General features: G+C 41.3%; 2 protein-coding genes and 1 non-coding gene across 3 annotated transcripts in view; 1 reads left to right on the top strand and 2 right to left on the bottom strand.

Moving 5' to 3' along the window:
* GNAI1 (G protein subunit alpha i1) overlaps nt 1–5,021 on the bottom strand; it is an 85,122-nt gene extending 80,101 nt beyond the window's left edge. The window contains exon 1 of the mRNA XM_042916469.1: nt 4,574–5,021. Within this exon, the coding sequence (XP_042772403.1) occupies nt 4,574–4,691 (118 nt within the window). The 5' untranslated portion in view covers nt 4,692–5,021. The remainder of the gene's footprint in view (nt 1–4,573) is intronic.
* Nucleotides 4,833–6,054, top strand: LOC122213156 (uncharacterized protein DKFZp434B061-like). The gene is made up of 3 exons (XM_042927333.1): nt 4,833–4,898; nt 4,946–5,806; nt 6,014–6,054. Exons 1-2 carry the CDS (start codon nt 4,833–4,835, stop codon nt 5,654–5,656), a joined length of 777 nt encoding a protein of 258 aa, XP_042783267.1. The 3' UTR covers nt 5,657–5,806; nt 6,014–6,054.
* A 744-nt stretch (nt 6,055–6,798) lies between these two features.
* Nucleotides 6,799–6,883, bottom strand: TRNAR-UCG. The gene has a single exon. It is a non-coding gene; the product is annotated as a tRNA-Arg (tRNA).
* Between the last annotated feature and the right edge of the window lie 13,885 nt (nt 6,884–20,768).

The following is a 20,768-nucleotide window of genomic DNA, read 5'->3' as shown; positions in this document are numbered from 1 at the left end:
ACTAAACTCTGTAAGATAGGCATTATATTTCCTAATATCTTCTATTAAATTCTCTAACACAGGCATTGTATTTCCTATCATTGACAAATCTAACAAGACTCATGGTCTTTATTTATGGTTAAAATAGGCCAGTAATAAAGATTAGAAAATGAGATCTTGAAAAAAGAAAAAAAAATTAAGAACACTACAACTGCAACATAGCAGACCTTCCTCCAATGAATATTTGCTGTCATTTTCTCTATTTTACCAAATAATATAAGGACTGTGAAAAGTTCTCACAAAAATGGAAAAGTATTCTTAAACCAAACAATCTGCTTTTAGATACCATGTGCTTATTTTGGTCATCATATACTGTTATTATTCCTTTTTTGTTGACTCTGTTTGGCTAGGTAGTCATTTATTCCCATTAACACTGAGAATGGCAAAGTATGTGGCTTGTATTCTAGGGAAGTCCTAATTCTACACAAGATATTAACATAATTAGGAACTAATTAAGCACATGAAAAAGTTAAAGGTTGTTAGGGATGGATACAAGTACAACTTACAATGATTCTGCCCCTGAAGTGCTCACACTAGTAGCAAAACAGGGCACAAGCCTAAACAACACTAGAAACCAGAGTGCAATATGCTTCGCCATATGCCCACTGTTCTGTCTGGAGGAGGAGGGTGCCCTGAGGAAAAGAGCACAAGGATAGAGGGAAGCAAGGTCCAGAAGAAAGTTTTTATTGCGCAGGCAATGGAGAAATCAACAAAGTTTCAGAGCCAGTAATTTGCATGATAGAAGAGCAGCCTAGAAACAAAAGATCAGAAGCCTTCTGGAATTAAGCTGCCAGAGGCATCAGAGAACTTGAACTATAAATTTTAAGAATGAAAAACGTAAGATACAGAAAAATCAGTCTTTTCAAAACACTCGTTAATGTCATCTGCAGTGTCTATCAAAGTAACTGTTCTTAAGGCAGCTGAGGGAGAGAGAAGCACATAACCCATGTTGAAATATCAGGTCCATTTATTCAAGGAAATGGGTTTTCTGACACTTAGGATCCTGAGCCAATGCTAAAGAAATAGTGAAAGCAATGCAAAATCCAAAATCCTGCAACGCCAGAATTTCTCAACTAAGGAAGTCACACAGCAAGTTCACAGGGAACAAAAAAGATTAATGATGTAGCTTCTCAAATAGCTGCTTGCTGGTAGCAATGGAAAAAACTCACTAAGTAGTAGAGATCTTATTCCCTCGCCTCATTTTCACTCAACCTATAATATTTAAAACAAGCGAAAGAAAGAGGGTGTGGATTTTTGTCTGTGAGGATGAGTGGAGAGGATAATGAGGCAGAGTAAAGAATTAAAACTCACCTTTAGACTAACTTATGTAAATGAAAATTTTACTTTCATATAATCTAACCCTTTACATCTTTGAAAATTATAATAAAATAATATTCAGTAAATGCTCATATGTACAATATAGTCTCACTGAAAAAACAGCAAAGCCTAATCATGCTGCCATTTAAAAAATGATAAATTGCAACCTCCTCAAAGGTTTGACAACAAAAAAATGTTTCCCCTGAGACAATGAGCCATCTATGATGGAAAGAAAACTTTGATTATAAAAACAAGTTCCACTATTTAGTATTATTATTCTAATACCAATGCCTGAAAACTAACCTAAAGACCTGAATCACCCAAACCCTGTCCTAATTTTCTTTAGGTCAATGATTAGATTAGGTCCTCTCTTTTTAAAGCCTGATCACTGCTCCTACTAAGGACAGTGAAATATGTCTGATTAAAAAAAAAAAAATTGTTTTAATTGTAACAGTACCAAATTTTTTTTACTAATGATGTTCATCTCATACCTGAATCTCTCAACCCAGATGTCTAAAAGACAATGCATAAATGCCTTAAGAAAAAATGCAATATAATGAACTATTTATCTTTGGAGGCTTTTGTCTTAAATGGAAAAAATTCATTTGATGAAAAAAAACAAAATAATTGAAGAAGATGACCTTTTATAAATGGAGTGACAGTGGTTACAGATTACCTAGAAATCATTTTCTATTTCTAGTTGATTCAGTTGTTTTATATGGAATTATTTCATCGAGCTGTTTACACATATGACTTTAAACATTCAAAAACGAACCAAAGGTCAGAACTTCACTGCTAAAGGCAAATTGGGAAAGAAAAATGTTTTGAAACATTCCAAGAATAACATTTATGAAATAAGCCAGCATTTTGTTTATAGGAACTAGAGTGCCGGGACCCTGCGGCAAAAGGGTAGAGTAGGAGTAAGACCTAAGGAGGAAGGGGAGGGACAGCTGGGCCAATAAGGCAGGGGTGCTAAAGGATTTCTACAGAGAGAGATGTAGGGAAAAGCAAAACACCAAAGCTAGAAAAGACAGCTGAAGGAACTCAGTTACCTAAAGATTTTTAAAAAATCATTTTGAAATCTTTCTAATGTTACTGGTATAGAAAAACAAAAATCTCAGTTTCTTCCAAAAATCATGACTCTGCTACACTTTTCTCATAACTCTCACTATAGCTGGTTGTAGAGATACAACTTTGACTTTTATATTATACATTCAACTCTGTTAATCTAGGCTCTCATTGGAGGTTGGGGACTTTGGGGACTATCTGGAGACATTTTTCAAGGATCAAAGGCTGAGGGAGCTGTTACTGGCATCTAATGGGTAAAGGCCAAAGAACACCCTACAATGCTAAACATCCTACGATGAAGAAGACAGCCTGCACAACAAAGAATTATCCTGCCTCAAATGCCAATGGTGCTAAAGTTAAGAAACACTGATGTCTTCTCAAAATAAGCAAAAACCAACTCCTCTGACCTTTTATCCTAGTCCATCGCTCTCTAATAGACATCTAATTAAAGCCTAAAACACCACCAGAGGACTCATTTTTTTCAGCTGCTTTAAACATGGTGGATGGCTGGCTCAAACTAGAGTCACACCGAAATTACACTAAAAGAATACATCAGAGCAGGAGTACAGAAACTCCAAGAACTTTGTAATCTTCCTTTTGTTTCATGTTTGTCTCAAACACATCCACTTCCTAAGAGGAGTATCTACATGTTTCCACATCAAGGTGCATCTCTTCTATGCTCAATACGCTAAAAATACACTGACCTAGGCAAAATACATTATTTCTTATTAACGTAAAAACTTAGGGAGAGTATTAACTGAGAAAGATTTGTGTTGGTGGCAAGGGTGAAGAAAGCCACCCAGGTCTTTAAAATGCAAAGTTATTTCACAGTTTGTTAGCAAAATGACTCAGATCATTATTACTTTTAGTCATGCCAAGTTTGCTGCTTCTAAGCCTACTAGTAATGGAGAAAAAAAACCCACCATTTTTCCTGCAGTCATTAAACCAATGAAACAGAAGCTTACTGAAAACAGGTCTGTGCAATATTTCTCTTTTATTATAACTGTTATAAAACAAAAGCAATCGTTGGAATTGCAGATGAAGATTCTAAGAAATCTTTCACCTACCTAATAAATAGCTATAGTGTGTGTATGTGTGGTGGACGCGGGGGGGGGGGGGGGGGGGGGCAGCAAACAAAAGAAAATCTTAACTCATAGATGTACAAGTCTTATGCTGTTAGTATTTTCATAAGGTATCCTTCAGTCAAAACCCTGGCTTACTCCTTTTTTGGTCTCTCCTTTCAAAAACCTGGAAAAGACTTCCACAAAGCGTTTCACCATGAGAACAATACTAAGAACAAATAAAAGCCTGGCGTGTACCTGGCAAAGCTCATTCATCAGAAACCGTGGCAGCTGGGAGAGAACTGTTTTCCGCGTGACCCTCTCGCACCTTTCACATAGGTTTTCTCCGCTCGAGTATCTGTCTTACCTACTACCAGAGCAAACGTTACCCAACTTTGATGGTTTCCATGTCTCCACAGTAATAAAAAAAAATCAAGCATCCAACATAGCCTACTTCCTTAGGCAAGGTAAATATAATCTGCGCTCCTTTAACACTTACTGTGTCGCCACAGGAAGTTAACAGGAAAGACACATTTCAATCCCACGGAACCCCACAAAAGATGCACTAATATCACAAAACGTGACACGCTTGACACGGGAAAACCACAACCGCGATACGACATCCCATAGGAAGGGTTTTCGGCGGGGGGGGGAGGGGTGGAGGTGGCGGTGTGTGTGTGTGTGTGCGCCGCGAATACCCCTTCATCTTCAGAAGGCTGAGCTAACTTCAAAGAAACAGCATTTACTCGCGACCCGTTCCTCGGCTCCTCGCGGGGTCCACACCAACGCCTGTGAGTGAGGTAAAGCGCCAGCCCAGGGCCGGCGGGTTCTCACTGGACAGGGAAGAGGGAGAAGGGAGGAGGGAAGCAGGAGACCAGGGAAAGGAGCACCCGCCTCGGCTCTGCACCGCACCAGCCCCGCTCTCGCCCGGAAACCATCCCCACCGCTCCAAGTCGCGTTCTTGGCCGCTCAGACACGTCCCCTCTGGGTTTCCAAACGCAAGGGGCCCGCAGCGGCCACCGCGGGGCGCCGCGCCCAGCAACCCGCCCGACCCTAGGGCCCCCCGGGACGCGCCCGGCCGCCCTCACCGAGCAGCAGCAGCTTGACCTCGCGCGCCGCCTTCTCGCCATCCTCGCGGAGGTTCCGGTCGATCATCTTACTCCGCTCCACCGCCGCCTTGTCCTCGGCGCTCAGCGTACAGCCCATTGTGCCAGAAGCGAGAGCTCGCCGCTGCTCCCTCCACGTCCGGCGCGCTGCCTTCAAACACAGGTGAATTCTTTCTTTCCGGACGCGGGCGTTCGAATACCTCCCGACGCTGGCCACGAACCACCCCCACCCGCTTCCTAAATGGAGCGAGGAAAGCGCCGTCTGCTAAGCAGCGAGCTGCACCGCGCGGATCTTCCTCGCGGCCAGGTTCCACTCCTGCGTCCCTCAGCGCCCCCCAAGTCCCAGGTTTTCAGGCTCTGGGTACAACGTCCGCCGCCCTCCAGCTGGTGGCCGCGCCGCAGCCTCAAGAAGCCCGGCGGAGCTCGGCGTCCGCGCGCCGCCGCGGCCCCGCCCCTACCAGCCCCGCCCGCCAGCCAGCCAGCCAGCCAGCCAGCCACTCCGCGACCACTCCCCGGGCGCGCTCCCGCGCACGTGCCCTCGGACAGCGCCCCCTCGGACGGGCGCGCGCGCCCGCGCATCCGCGGACCCCGGCTCTGCGCAGCCCCCAGGGCCCGGCGCCCTCGCGCGCGGCCCTTGGAAGCGCCCCCGGAACGTTGAGCTGCCCAGCTGGCTCCCCTACCTCGCTTCCTCCGCGAGAGTGGGATAATTTCTTCCCGCTTACTCACACCAAGGGATCTGTGCGGACCTGCCCCTTCGGGGTGCGGGTGGGAGAGCTGCCAAAGTTGGAAGCTGAAAAAAGCCAGTCCTGGGCGTTTGAGCATGCCCAGCTCCGGCAGCCACGCACGGGTGTTCAAAATGTAAACCCCTGTCGGCTGGCCTTCAGGGTTGTGGGAAATAGAGGGAGCTGGGAAGGGAACGGAGCCACAGCGAAAGCAGAGATGGAGACAGTGGGGGAACAAGACTGGGAGGGGGTGAAGAGATTAACTTTCTTCCTTCCGGTTTTTCTTTCCTTCCTTCTCTTCCCTCCCATCCATTCTTTCGTTTCTTTTCACGGAACATTTTAATGGATTGAGGAAATGTGAGACAATATTCAGAGTATATTTTAAAATGACAAGAGCAATAAAACACACCTACACAGATACATCTGCTCTGCACCATAACTTACCTCCTCTGGGGCAGCATGTAAGCTTCCACGCCAAATTTTGACCAATTTAGTAAGTATTAAGCCACTAAGCATATCATTCCTTTTTTAAAGGCCTTACTTGCCCCCAAAATGAGTTGAAATTGATCCATATTATGACTCCATGCTTCTAGTGCTAACTACTCTCGGGTTCTCCGGGGGATTTATTTCGTCCAGGAGTGAGTGAGCACAGGTTTAAGGTCTGGGCTTATGTCAGTTACACTACACTTTTCCCTTACAGACATCGCCGGAAATGTTGGTTGATTAGAAGATGGGCTGGTAGCAAAAAGTAAAATATCTTCTTTGATGTAGTAAAAATTAGAAAATTGCTCTTTGTTTTCCATCTGGAAGTCTTCCTTTCTAAAAAGTATTTGTAAAAAATAAACTAGACAAACAAATAAACAAACAAACTGGCTTTAGTTTTCCATGAAGGTAAGGCTGAGCGGATGCTGTAGGCAGAACAGCTGTAGAGTGGGTCACTGAAGCCAGGCTTGTTGGCTGGCAGAGATCATCAGTCTCCTTCTTATTGGACATATCCTCTCCTGTTCTACAATAGTCAAACTTGCTCTGCTCAAGAGATGCAATTTCAAGAACTGCCTCAACTTTTCCTATGATGTTTCGCAACATAACAAAAGGGAGCAAGCTTTAAATTGTACTTAATCACCTTGTATGCCCTTTGTTTTTCTCGGTAATTTATCTTTTTAAGTCTTATTTATTTTGAGAGAAAGGGAGGGAGACAGAATCCCAAGCAGTCTTTGCACTGTCAGCGCAGAGCCAGAAGCAGGGCTTGAACCCACGAACTGTGAGATCATGCCTGAGCATGGAACCAACAGTTGGACCCTTAACTAACTCAGCCACCCAGGTGCCCCTTTCTTGGAACTTTATTTTTTTTTTTATTTTTTTTTTTAACGTTTATTTATTTTTATTTTTCAGACAGAGAGAGACACAGCATGAACGGGGGAGGGGCAGAGAGAGAGGGAAACACAGAATCGGAAGCAGGCTCCAGGCTCTGAGCCATCAGCCCAGAGCCTGACGCGGGGCTCGAACCCGCGGACCGCGAGATCGTGACCTGAGCCGAAGTCAGACGCTTAACCGACTGAGCCACCCAGGCGCCCCTTTCTTGGCACTTTAAATGGTGATGTTCATCAGAAACTCTGGAACTAAACTTGACAGAATGAACTTTCAACATAGTATTTGTGTATTAGCCATCTTGGATTATTGGTTATTAGGTCTTTTCTATAAGCTTCAGGCCATATCAAGTGAAGGGCCAACAACTGCAGGAAAAGAGGAAGCAACCATGGTGGGGATAATGACTATAAATCTCATATTTTAGAGAATAGAGGGTGCAACAGAATTATATACATTCCTTCTCTCATTTGACAATCTTGTCAAGTAGATGATGAGTTAAAATACACAGGCGAATAAGAATTGAAAATTAGCTTTATATGAAGCTAAACTTCCTAGAGGATTCAGAGTGATCAGTAAGGAGGGAAAGTCCAAGAAAACAAAGCTGCAAAAAAAAAAAAAAAAAAAAAAAAAAATTGAAGGAGACCATTTCTGGAATTAGTGAAGGGTTCAAGGGGTAAGTATTGGTCACCTCAGGCTGCCATAACAGAATAGGACAAATGAGTGGCTTAAACAACAGGACTTTATTTCTCACCATTATGGAGGCTGAGAAGTCCAAGATCAAAGCACCAGCCAATTTAGGTCTCCCAAGAGGACTCTCTTCCTGGCTTGCAGGTGGTCACCTTCTTCCACATGGGTGCCCTCCATGTAGAGCTGTAGTCTCTCCTTTCTCTTCTTATAAGGATACTAATCCCATAAGGTCTTACCCTTATTACCTCTTCCAAATCTAATCACCTCCCAAAGGCCCATCTCCAAATACCATCATATTGGAGTCAGGGCTTCAACAAATGAATTTGGAGGAAAGGGGGAAGGGAAGACAATCTATAAAACAATGTATTTTGTTTGCCATGAATAACCAGCTAAAAGGGTTAATAGGTAAAATACATGTTGGAGAAGGCCAATTGTTTTATAATTGAAATGTAGTTTGGCTGTGAAGAATGATAGGAAGTGTGGGACAAAGTTGGAAGAAACCTTTAAATATTAAGGTGAAGTGTTAGACTTTATGCAATGGGTACTAAATGTTCCTTACATTCTCCTGAGTTGGGTAACACGTGTTTAAAAGAAAAATAATCTCTTACCCTACAAAACACACGAGTTTCCAGTAAGTGGATAGTGTTAGTAATCCAGATATGAAGTGGTGAGAGTCACTCAGACTAATAACTTACATAATTATGAGGTTGCAAAGTGTGATTCAATAACCTTGTCAAGGAGGTGGAGCAGATATTATTAACTCATCTATTTTATAGAATGAAATTGAAATACATAGGTTAAAGCAATCTACTTCAGAATACTGTTTTCCCTTCTGGACGTCATATTTTTAAACAACTATATTGAGATATAATTCATGTACATATAATTTATCCATTTAAAGTATACAATCGAAGGGCTTTTAGCATATAAACAGAGTTGCACAACCATTATGGCAATCAATTATATTTTAATTACCCCCCAAATAAATCCCATAAACCATAGCCATTATCCCCAATTTTTCTATCCCTGACCCCAAGTCCTAGGCAACCACTAATATATTTTCTTTCTCTATAGATTTGCCCATTCTGGACATTTTATATAAAAGAAGCTATATAGTATATGGTCTCTTGCAACTGGCTTCTTTTCATTTAGCATAAGGTTTTCAAGGTTCGTCCATGTTGTAGCATGTATCAGGACTACATTTCTGTTTACTGCTGAGTACTAATAAGCATCATATGTTAAGAGAGTTAATTATACACCTGAAACTAATATAACATTGTATGTTACCTATATTAGAATTAAATTTAAAAAGAGACCTATTAAGACCAACTGGGACACATTCAGCTGAGAGTATTTAGGTCTTAAAGTGTCTCAAAACTGTGTTATAACTCAAAACTGTCTGGCTATAAGGTGGTACATTTAGAAGTATTGGAAGAAAGTATTGGAAGAATTTGATGTGAGGAAAAATGATGCACAATCCCCCACAAAGAGAATAGGCAACCTTAGAAACATATTCATTCATTCACTTTTTTTGAGAGGGAGAGAGAGAGAGAGAGAGAGAGAGAGAATCCCAAGCAGGTTTGATGGTTTGATGCTCAGCACAGAGCCCATCCCAGGGCTCAATGCTACCATCCTGGGGTCCTGACCTGAGCCAAATCAAGAGTTGGACTGAGAATGGACTGAGCCATCCAGGTTCCCTGAAACATATTCATTCTTGATGAAGATAGAAACATCTAGACTGGGTGACTGCATATTGGGAAAGATCTAGAAATAGATAAACTCTTAGGATCCCTTCCAACTTTGAGATTTTATATTATTCAGAAGTCAGATGGGATTAGTGTCAGAAATGAGATTAAAATTCAGAAATTCCTTCTGGCCTCCAACCTTTTCCCTACTTATCCTGCTATATGGGAGATGTGTAAAAGTAGGGAAAGGGAGTGTATCTGAGATGTGTTTGCTTGGTACATTGATGGATTAGTGTAGGGGTAAGGAGGAACCAAAGAAGAGTCAGGACAACCTGACATGTGTACACACACACACACACACACACACACAAAGGGAGAGAGAAGGAGATCAGAAGGGCAGTGTGTATCTTTGGCTCACTGAGAACAGACATGACACATAGACACTTTTCCATTGCCTACATTGAGATTTTTGCCTTCTATGTGAGAAGGAAAGAGTTTGGTTTGGGGAGAGGCTAAAAAAATTTAGAAAAACAGAAGGGCTAGCATGGCATCTGTAGCCCTCTTTAGCCAGAGTTATAAAGGCCCAAACCAAAACCATTTCTAAATTTTTTTTATGTTTATTTACTTATTTATTTATTTTAATTTTTTTAACATTTATTTATTTTTGAGACAGAGAGAGACAGAGCATGAACAGGGGAGGGGCAGAGAGAGAGGGAGACACAGAATCTGAAACAGGCTCCAGGCTCTGAGCTGTCAGCACAGAGCCCGACGCGGGGCTTGAACTCACAGACTGTGAGATCATGACCTGAGCCGAAGTCGGCCGCTCAACCGACCAAGCCACCCAGGCGCCCCTATTTATTTTTGAGAGAGAGACAGAGCATGAGTGGGGGAGGACCAGGGCTAGAGGGAGACACAGAATCCAAAGCAGGCTCCAGACTCTGAGCTGTCAGCACAGAGCCCAATGCAGAGCTCGAACCCATGAACTGTGAGATCATGACCTGAACCGAAGTCAGACACCCAACCAACTGAGCCACCCAGGTGACCCCAATATTTTTTTACTGCTTATTTATTTTTGAGAGAGAGACAGTGTGAGTGGGGGAGGAGCAGAGCGAAATATTTGGGGAACATTTTTAGGAGGCTTGATTTCCTGCTAAAGCAGGTAAGTCTTGAAGTTATTTTTGATGAGGCCAAGGGACATTGAGGAATGTAATAGGACATAAGTGAAGGAGGGAGAGGTTCAGGAAAAAGGGTAAAATGTGATTTCAAATACATCAGAAAAAATCCCCAGGGACGAGTGTAAAGAAAAGAATTGGCGGGGCGCCTGGGTGGCTCAGTCGGTTGAGCGCCGACTTCGGCTCAGGTCACGATCTCGCGGTCCGTGAGTTCGAGCCCCGCATCGGGCCCCTGTGCTGACAGCTCAGAGCCCGGAGCCTGTTTCAATTCTGTGTCTCCCTCTCTCTCTGACCCTCCCCCATTCATTCTCTGTCTCTCTCTGTCTCAAAAATAAATAAACGTTAAAAAAAAAAATTAAAAAAAAAAAGAAAAGAATTGGCAATAGTGGTATGGTAGAAGAAGCTCTAGGCAGGTGATCAGATAACTTTAGAGCAGTTCAGAGCTCTGTTTTCGCACATTTGGCAGTCCCTTAAGCTTTGTAAACTGCAGTATCCCTATCTATAAAAGTGAGTTTGTTGAATTAGATCATCTGCAAGGTCCCAATAATCCTGAGGACCTATGAGTCTATCATTTCAACAGAAGCTGGTTGCCAAAGATACAAAACACTCTGATGTACTGTTATGAGTGGAATCCATAGTGTGTAAAATTAAGGGTTAAATAAATGCTGACAATGCAGACCTTAGTGAGGAAACCTTTAAGAATCTTAATCATGAAGAATGGTAGACACATGAGATGGTGGATGGAGAAGTAGGTTTGAGATGTATTGTTTCATTTTGGCCATGACTCCTCTTCTCAAGCGTTATGCAGGTGTGGGAAAGGAAACGGTTATGGTGCAAAGGAAAGAACATAGCTGGTCCACTTGTTGACCTCAGCCTCTGATTTTTCCATCTCATTACCTGTGATACCTTAGTGCCACCAATTCTTTAATGCCATAGAGGCCTCCCATCCACAGACTATTTACCTTTCCCCTGTCCCTCATGACTCGTCATGTGCTAAGTTCTCTCATTACGCGACTTATATTCCATCCTCCACCAGGATCATCAGTCTTTTGCCACATACCTTCAAAACACCTTGAACATTGTGTTCAATGAAGAAAACCTCAAATTTTGTTAAATCAGGTCTTTGCCTATATGTGTACAACTGGGCTTGACTGGAGGAAAAGGCTGTAGTCAGCAACTCCAACCATCCATTTGTTCATGCCAAAAATCAGAAGTCAACATTGATTCCTCCCTTTCCTCCAACCACAACATACCCAGCCTATCAGGAAATCCTATATCACTCTGCTTCCAAGTGAATCCAGGACATGGCCAAATATCAACGTCAACTGATACACCCTAGTTCAAATTATCTATGGAGTATTGCAATAGCCCTCTCCTACTTCCTCTGTGTCCACCACTATCTCCTGCTATTCTTTAGCTGGCAACCAGAACCATCCTTTAAAAATGTCAATCAGATATTGCCACTCCTGTACTGAGAACCATCCATTCACTTTCCATCTTACTTAGAGGAAAATCCCATCTAAAATTCTTATGATGACATAGGACTCACCTGATTTATCAAGTTCAGCTCTTTCACCCTGATATTATTTCCTGCCACATTCCTTCTTGCTTTCTGTGGTTCAGCCTCATTACCTCTAGGCTATTCCTTGAACTTGCCAAACACACTTCATCATTAGGCCTTTGCACTTAATGTTCTCCCTGAATGGAACACACTTCTGCTAGATTTCTGCTTGTCTCACTCCCTTCTTTCTTCAAATCTCTGTTCAAATGTCACCTTATCAGGGAAATAGAATCCCTCACTGCCCACCTGTCACTCTCCTTTTCCCTTACTATGCACTACCACTTTGCACACGACACACCTATTTTCGTGATTATTTGTTTATTGCCTGTCTTCCCTCACTTGAATATAAATTCAAAAAAGCAGAGACTTTGTCCTCTTTTGTTTACTGTTTCATCTCCAATAGCTAGAACAGTAAATACCCATAGTAAGTGAATAAAGGGGAGAAGCTGGATTTAGAGCATAAATCTAGTCTTCTAAGCTATTCAGTAATTCATTCAACAAAATTCATTGCAGGCCCATCATGAGCCAGACAGTGTTCTTAGCACTGGGAATAAGGTGGTGCATAAAATATATTATACCGGGTTGTGAATGGGGACAGTGGTCACAGAGAGATGTTAAATACATAGGTAAGCTAATCAATTAAACTGGATGCAATCAAAAGTAGTTGTAAGTGCTACAAAGATAATGGAACCAAGTGTTTTACGAGAGAGCACACTAGTTTGGGTCTTTTGAGAAGAAGGCACCAAGACTGAATTAAATATGCAAGAGATTTATGGGGCGGGGGGAAGTGTAGGAGGAGAATAAAGGAGAGAGGGGAACAGGAAATGCTCCTTCAAGTGGGATGCAGCTCTGACACTTGGAGATGGAGCAAAGAAAAGAGGAAGGACTGGGTAGGAATAGCCTCAGACTATGGTGCAACTCTGAGAAAATCTTGAGCAGGCCAGTGGGGATACCTTCTCCCACCCCCTAGGAAATATTGCTCGCGGGAGGAGGCCTGCCTTGGGCAGAAATGGCCTGGGTCTCGTACCCTGACCTTGCTTAGTCATGGAGTGACTTTACCCTCAAAAAGAGTAAAGCCTCAGACATACCTGTGAACACTCCGGTGGGTCTCAAGGTGGGGCACTTGGAGGCACTCCCCTAAAGGGTTATCTGAGTGATACAATTCCATGGCCACAACAGGAAGTTACTCTGAGAGAAGAGGTAGGTACTTTCAATCAACTGTTTAGAGAGATCATTCTTAGGAGGTGACACCTTTGAGCTAAGAAGTGGATGATAAGAAGAAACCAGATTGAAGAAAGGGGATTCTAAGCTCTCTCAATGGCAAAGTGCAAGTGCAAAATCCCTGGGGTAGACTGAGGTTGGCCCACGCAAGGAACTCAAAAAGCAGTTTAACTGAAATGTAAAAGTGAAGATAAGGGGGTAGGAGATGAGACAGATAGGGCTACAAGGTAGGCAGGGGCGGGATCCAATAGAGCTGAGGCAGGCAGGGGCCAGATCCTATAGAGCTGAGTAGACCATTCAAAGGAGGACAGAATTTATTTTAATTTTATTCTAAATTAGAATTTGTAAGCTTCAAAATTTTTCTTCAAAACTGAATATATAAGCAGAAGTGCTGTGATGATTAAATAACATAATGTATAACATAATTCCTGGCACATCATGCGCTCAGAGTTACAGTACTTTTCTTTCTGCTTTGTCAGATCCAAGAGTTTAACTATTTCACTCTTTAGCAGAATAGGAAAGAGAGGAGATTAAGGTAGAGAAGACAATCCAGGTCTTTGAGGGCCAAAACACCGGGATTTGCATAAAATCCAAAGAGGAGAGATTAGGTCATAGTCAAATTCATGACACATTTGTATCTTGATGGAAAATGCTACATTTTGGATAATCTAGTTTTGTGATTCCTATCTGCCTTGTATTTTCATGGTTATCAAGCTTCCTACTCTTCCTTTTGAGAATAAGCCTAAGAGTGGCTTTTTCTTTCTCCCATGTTTATTTGACTTTACAAAATTCCTAAAATGCTGTTCTAATAAAGAATCAACCAGGCCTTGGGCCAAGCTTGAAGCGAAGGCTAGCGTCTCAAGGAGAGACCTACCTGGCTTTATTAAAGTCTAAGTGTTTATTTACTACATTGGATTAAAAAAGAGCTATATTGACACTTCCCCCTCAGTTTATGCTTCCTGCTGGCTCAGCTGTTTCCCTTTCACTCTAGCTCTGTTTAAGCTGTGAAACTGACATGTGTGTCTCTTGTTCAGCTCAGCAGGAAATGCAACAGAAGGGTTGATAGGGACTAGGAGTAGGAGCCAGGCCAATGGGATTCAGGGAAGCACTGACTGCCTTTTTTGTCCTAATTACGGTTATCTGGCAATATTATTCCAAATAATGGTAGTAAATAGTTGTGCACAAATTTGTTCAATATCAGCACCTTATGAGGTTATGTATGGATTAGGGACTAAATGGGACAAAACAAGTTTTATTTTATTAAGAAATGAGCTCTTTGTGAGAGTTCAGGGTCACTGAATGGGGGGGACAAATCACACATGAGGTACTTAAGGCATGAACTCTCCAGATTTTTCCATGTATCCAATTATAGCAGCATGCAAAATGGAGAGTTAAATAGTCAGACACTGAAGATCAAATTCTAAATGTCCTGTGAAAAGATGGGAGTAAAATACACGTACTGGCTCAAGGCCTGCCCAGAGTACACTGTTTTTTCACAAGGAAGCCTGAGCATATCAGCCCAAGAATTTTTAATATGTGTTGCCTGAGAGGTACTGCTCAGCCCTCAAACTTCAGTCCCCTATCCTCTTACAAAGCTCTACTTGGGATATCCAGGGTTGCACAGCTACTGACAGTGTGGGATTTTGATTCACAAAGTACTCTAATTCCTTTTGAAAACAGCTCTTTGGGAACTCCTAGATGAGGAAGAGAGTTTATACCAGCAAGGCACTTTCAAGAATTTCTTGCGCCTAGAAAGTAAAATTTAAAATAATTTCAAAGCTTTACCCTAGTCTCCAGCAGTTTCTCAAGGCAGAAATGGACAACTGACCTATACTATGTTGAGCCACTAAAAATTGGTTTTTCAACAACAAAAAGTTTATTCTGAGACAGAGCCGGAATATGGAGAAAGGTAAAGAAAGGCAATCAGCTCCTTTTAGAAGTCCACCTTCCATAAAATTGAGACTTTTCTTTAGCAGGAAGCAACTCACTGAAGGGCATTTTGGATAGCACAGGAAAACAGTGGAAAGAAAAATGTAGCAGAAGTACTTGTGATTGCAGTGTGGTTTAGTGTTCATTTTGATAGTAATTTTATTGTCTTGAGTTTGTACACATAAAGGCATGTGATGTGATTAGCTTTTCTTAATTGAGATATAATCCATGTATGGAATTCAGCATGTTAAAGTAGAAAATTCAGTGGTTTTTAATATATTCACAGGATTATGCAATCATTACCCCTAATTCCAAGACATTTTCATCAATCCAGAAAGGAAACCCTGTACCCTTTAGCAGTTATTCCCAATCCCCTACTCACTCCAGCTCTTGGCAACCATTAATTTGCATTCTGTCTTTATGGATTTGCCTATTGTCGACATTTCATATAAATGGAATCATACAATGTGTATTTTGTATCTGGCCTCTTTCACTTAGCATAACAGTTCGAGTCTTATCCATGATGTTGCATGTATCAGTACTCCATTTTTCTTTAAATTTTTTAAAGTGTATTTATTTTTGAGAGATTGTGTGTGTGTGTGTGTGTGAGAGAGAGAGAGAGAGAGAGAGAGCAGGGGAGGGGCCGAGAGAGAGAGAGAGACACAGAATCAGAAGCAGTCTCCAGGCTCTGAGCGGTCAGCGCAGAGCCTGATGCAGGGCTTGAACCCGTGAACCACCAGATCATGACCTGAGCCGAAGTCAGATGCTTAACCGACTCAGCCGCCCAGGTGCCCCACTCCATTTCTTTTTAATTGCTAAATAATATTATTCTGTTGTCTAGATATGCCACCTTTTGTTTTATCATTCATCAGTTGGTGAATATTTGGGTTATTTCCACTTTGGGACTATTGCAAAATGGGATGATAAGTACCTTCATGTGCAAGTATTTGTTTGAATACCTGAAACATGAATTGCGTGATCCTCTATTACTGTTTGGTCATTTTCTTTCACAATGGTCAAACGATTTTTTACTCATAAGAATTATCACATATCATGGTGCTGGTCACAGAGCAGGAATTCAGCAAAGATCTATTAGATGAATGGATGACTGGGTAAGAGGTAATCTTAGTGGTTTCACTGAAAGCATTAAAGGCATCTTATTAAAAGAAATATCTTCTTTTCTTGCCAATAAAGTATGCTCCCACTGTTTTGTTGTCCTAACATTTGAAGGAAGCAAAATAAGTCCAGTGCAGTAACATGAGCCCAGGAGTGAGGAGACATGTAGGCTTTAGTTCTGCTCTGAAACTAATTTGCTCTAAGCAATTAGGTAAAATGTTTATCTTCAATTTCCTCATCTGTCAAGAGGTAATGATATCTGTTGTAATTACTTGACAAGTTGTTGGGTGGATCATAGGAAATAATACATTTATAACCCTGAGTCAGCTGCTGCTTCTCTGCCCTTGAAATCCTGGGTGGTGTATGCTCTGTCTCTGCTTCTGCTTTTGTACATGTTTCCTCTGTTTCCTACTGTTTGGGTCCAGACATGCTTAACTTACACACACACGCGCGCACACACACACACACACACACACCTCATTCCTATAATGTCCACAGAGCAGACATATAGCCCAGCTTACTCAGGAACCACTAAAAATCACATATTGGTTATTTCTTTTCTTAAAAGTATTTTTTGGGGGGCGGGATGGGAATGCTGGAGTATTCCACCATAAGGGAGATTTTTACAAGTTCTTTATTCCATGCAGCTTTGTTTTCCAGCGTATCTTGGTTCCTCTGCCTTCTCCTCTCTTTTTCCTCTCCAATCCTCCTAGGAGAAAAATCTAACACCTTTCATTTTGTGAAGCAGAGGACCCTCAAGCACTCTTTTGTTCTTAGAACTCAGCTGGCACCCACACCCTCAGGATCTCATGTCTCTTTCAAATAGCTTGCCAAGCTATTTTCCCCCAACAAAAATAGTTCTATCCCATAGAGAAATTGTTTCTATCCATTAATACTTTTTTTTTCATTTCATTCACATGAAAAAGTGCTTTGGAAGTTTAGGATAGTAATGGATACTTTAGGGATTTTATGTTTGACAATCCATTTTCTTGGGAGGAAATAAGGGTCTATATTTCCAATCTATTGGAGAATAGCAGTTCTCATCAGGCATTCTAACTTGCTCTCATCGTTTATCACAATTTAGGATTATGGGTTGGCACATAATCCCAACATAAGGAGATTCCCTGTCAATTTATAGTTGGAAATGGGAGATCAACATCTTTAGGTGGCTATATCTATAAAATATATGTTCTGGCTGTGTGGGTAGCCACATTTTCATTCAAGGAGAAGAAGAAATCTTTAGGTGTTTTTTTTTTGTTTTGTTTTGTTTTGTTTTAATGCTTCAAAGCAACAGTACAAGTAGAAGAGAGAAGGAGAGGTCGCTGTTTCCAGTTCTTTCCTGAGACCTTGATATGCTCCTGGTTTCAGATACCAGGAGATGCTTTTGTATCCTTATAATACAACTCTTTGTTTATCTTTTGCTCCCCTTAAGCAACTTTGAGTTGATTTCTGTTGCCTGCAATGGTACGATTCCTAATAAAAGAAATATTTACAAAATGAGAACTTGTAATTACTATTAATTTTTTTCTAAGCTTCCAGGAATAGTATCTTCTTGATTTCTAAATGTATTTATATGTTTTACCTCATTTGATTCTCATGACAACCCTGTGATGTAGGCAGCATAAGATTTAATGTCCCAGATTATAAATGAGGAAATTGACTTTCAGAGAGATCAAGTGGCATACCCTTAAGAAAATAGTAATTAGCCAAGCCAGAAAGAGAGGATAGGGCTTCTGAGTACTTCTATGACATCCCAGAGATGATGCAGGGAGGAGTGGCTTTTAACTGAATTTATAATACATTGATATAAAAGTTGTAACTGTTAGAAATCTAACAATTCTTAAATCCCACTTACTACACATTAAATTGAAGGAAACTGTAGTAAAATTCCAGTGTAGGACATAGAAGGCAAAACCCTTATTGATGAGACAAATGAAAAAGACTACTGTACTGCTCCTATCCAAAAAAATCACATGATTTCATTTATACGCATGTAGCATAACTCGTTCAAGTTTTAAAAGGCTTTTTCCTAGCAATGTTAACTGCAGTATTTATGTAATACCATATGTAATTTATGTAATACCATACAATATTTCCTCTCCTGCATCTATAATTTTCTCTGTATTAAACTTGAATCTTTTGCTGTCTAGGAACCAAAGAATGGCCTTGGAACACTGGGGTTATATAATTCGCACAATACAGAAACACTAAGCACAGAGTGTACTAAAAATACTTGGAAAATCCGGATAGTCCTACTCTGTTTATTTCGGCTAATGTGGAGTGCACTGTAAGTTCTCTGGAGGTACCACTATTATTCTGGCTATCTGGAGTTGATATAATAGAATGGAACACAGAGAGTAAAGTCCTCCCTGAAATGGTCTGAGAACAATTCCATTCCCCATCCCTCCACAAACCCCTAGGACTATCCTAGATAGGAGGCTAAACATCAGAATAGAGATAATACATACTTTCTCAGGAGGGCAGGACCAGGGTACCAGGCTCTTTATCTTCTGAAATTGTACCCAGGGCATCTTCTTAGAGACAGGCAACAATGATAGGTATAGGCCAGAGCCTTTAGCCCCTTAAATCCATGAACTCATATTCTGTTTTTCAAAATAGCAGTATTTATCTAAAATTATACTAAAAGTGCTCTCAGGTGAACTCATCATATAACATATTTTCTCAACTGGAACTGTCTGAAATAGAATCTTTTGAAGTTTATTAATTTATTTCGAGAGAGAAAGAGTGCAAGTGAGTGGGGGGGAGAGAGAGAGAGAGAGAGAGAGAGAGAGAGAGAGAGAGATTGAATGAATGAATCCCAAGCAGGCTCTACACTCAGTGTAGAGCCCCATGCTGGGCCTCAATCTCACAACTGTAAGATCATGGCCTGAGCCAAATCAAGAGTCAAATGCTTAGCTGACAGAGCCACCCAGGTGCCCCATTTGTTTTATTTTTATTTTTCTCAGCTCTGCTGTTGTTCCATGTCTTCTTGGATTATTTTTCTTTTCTGAATTTTCTAGACAAGTGAGGGTATTGGGCCACTTAGTTTGAGTTAGACTGGGATGCCATTCAGTTTCACATTCCTTGGCCTTTTATCATATAGCAAACATGCTTTATAAATTATCTATTCATTTAGTCACACATTTATTCAATAATTATCTATCAAGTGCTGTACAGGGCAGACACTGGCCTGGGCCTAAAAAGTAGAACACTGATCCAGAGAAATAATGAAATCGTGTCCCTGTTCTCTGTTAGCTCCCATTTACATGGACATTCAAATAGATAGATAGTGACCAAGAAACCAAATAGAATGTTTTTAGGTAGTGATAAGTGTAGGACAAAAGAAACAGAGAAGATAAAGAGTGGTAGGCAGAGGCTGCTTTAAATGGTATGGGGGAGGGCAGGATTCTTCAAAAATGAGAACTTTAAGCTGAAATATGATGGATGAGGGGGATCCAGGTGAAGGGTAAGGGTGGGAGGAAGACCATGTCAAGCAGAGAACAGGAACATGGGCAGTGCAAGAGCAGTAGGGAGGCTAAGTGGCTGACAGGTTCTGTTTGCAGAAGGAAATAGGAGCTGGATCATGGAAAGACAAACGAGGGAACAATTAGAAGAAAACAGAGAGGTGATGTGACCTTATTTCTTTTCAAAGATCGTGGTTGCCACATTTTGGAGAATGGGAGAATTGTCAAAAACAGCAAGGAGAAGAATTAGAAAGCTTTTGCATCATCTTAGCAAACACAGGAAGATAACTTAGAACAGGGCAGGTGCAGTTCAGAATTACAACTGACAACTTTTAGATAAATTCAAGACATATTTTAGAGTTAGATTAACAGGACCTGGTAAACAACGGCTGATGGTGTGGAACAGACAGAAATCAAGCATAATTTTTAGATTTTTTCCCTTCATTATGTGGCAGAGTCCTTGCATAAGGTGGGAAAATAGGAAGTGATGTGGGTCAGTGACAAGAATTATTCATCTACCTTTTGAACCTGATTGAAGATGTCAGATAGGCAGTTGAACACATGCATCTAGAATGCGTGATCTAGAATTCAGACCTGGGGGATAGGTCGGACCTGACAAATAAATTTGGGATGTGGAAGCCCAGAAATGCTATCTAGAGCTATGAGAAAGAAAAAAAATAACCTAGGAAGATGTGGATAATAAAGAGGAGGAGGCAAACTGAATCTTGGGTCAGAAGGAAAAGAAAGGACATAAATGAGAGACTGACTTTGAGGTAATAGTGAAGTAAGAGGAAAAGCCCAGAACTGTTAGGTCAGGGAATTCAGGAGGGAGGGTTTCCAGGACAACATTGCTAACGAATGTGTTGAATGCTGTCAAGAGGTCAAGTGGGTTAAACACAGAGAAATTACTATTGGAATCGGCAACTCTGGAGGTAGTTGGTGACCTTGAAAAGAACAGAGTCAGTGGAAAGGGGAAACAAGTCAAATATGTGTAGTCTGATGGATGAATTGGAGAAATAAAACGTTGGAGAGGATAAGGCTAAACTAAAGAGAGAATGTTTGCGAGGAAGAGAAGCAGGGAAATAGACTGTAACTAAGGGAAATGAGGGGTTAGGGTAGAGATTTGAAAATAGAAATAGTATGGAATATCTACGGGCTGATGAAATTACTCCAGTAGAGAGGAAGGGATGGGTGATAAAAAGATGAAGAGATTGAGGAGGTAGAAAAGAGGAGGCATGACTGAGGCAGTGAA

Source organism: Panthera leo, chromosome A2 (genome assembly GCF_018350215.1).
Source record: "Panthera leo isolate Ple1 chromosome A2, P.leo_Ple1_pat1.1, whole genome shotgun sequence".
Classification (NCBI taxonomy): domain Eukaryota; kingdom Metazoa; phylum Chordata; class Mammalia; order Carnivora; family Felidae; genus Panthera; species Panthera leo.
This window is presented reverse-complemented; position numbering and strand designations above follow the sequence as displayed.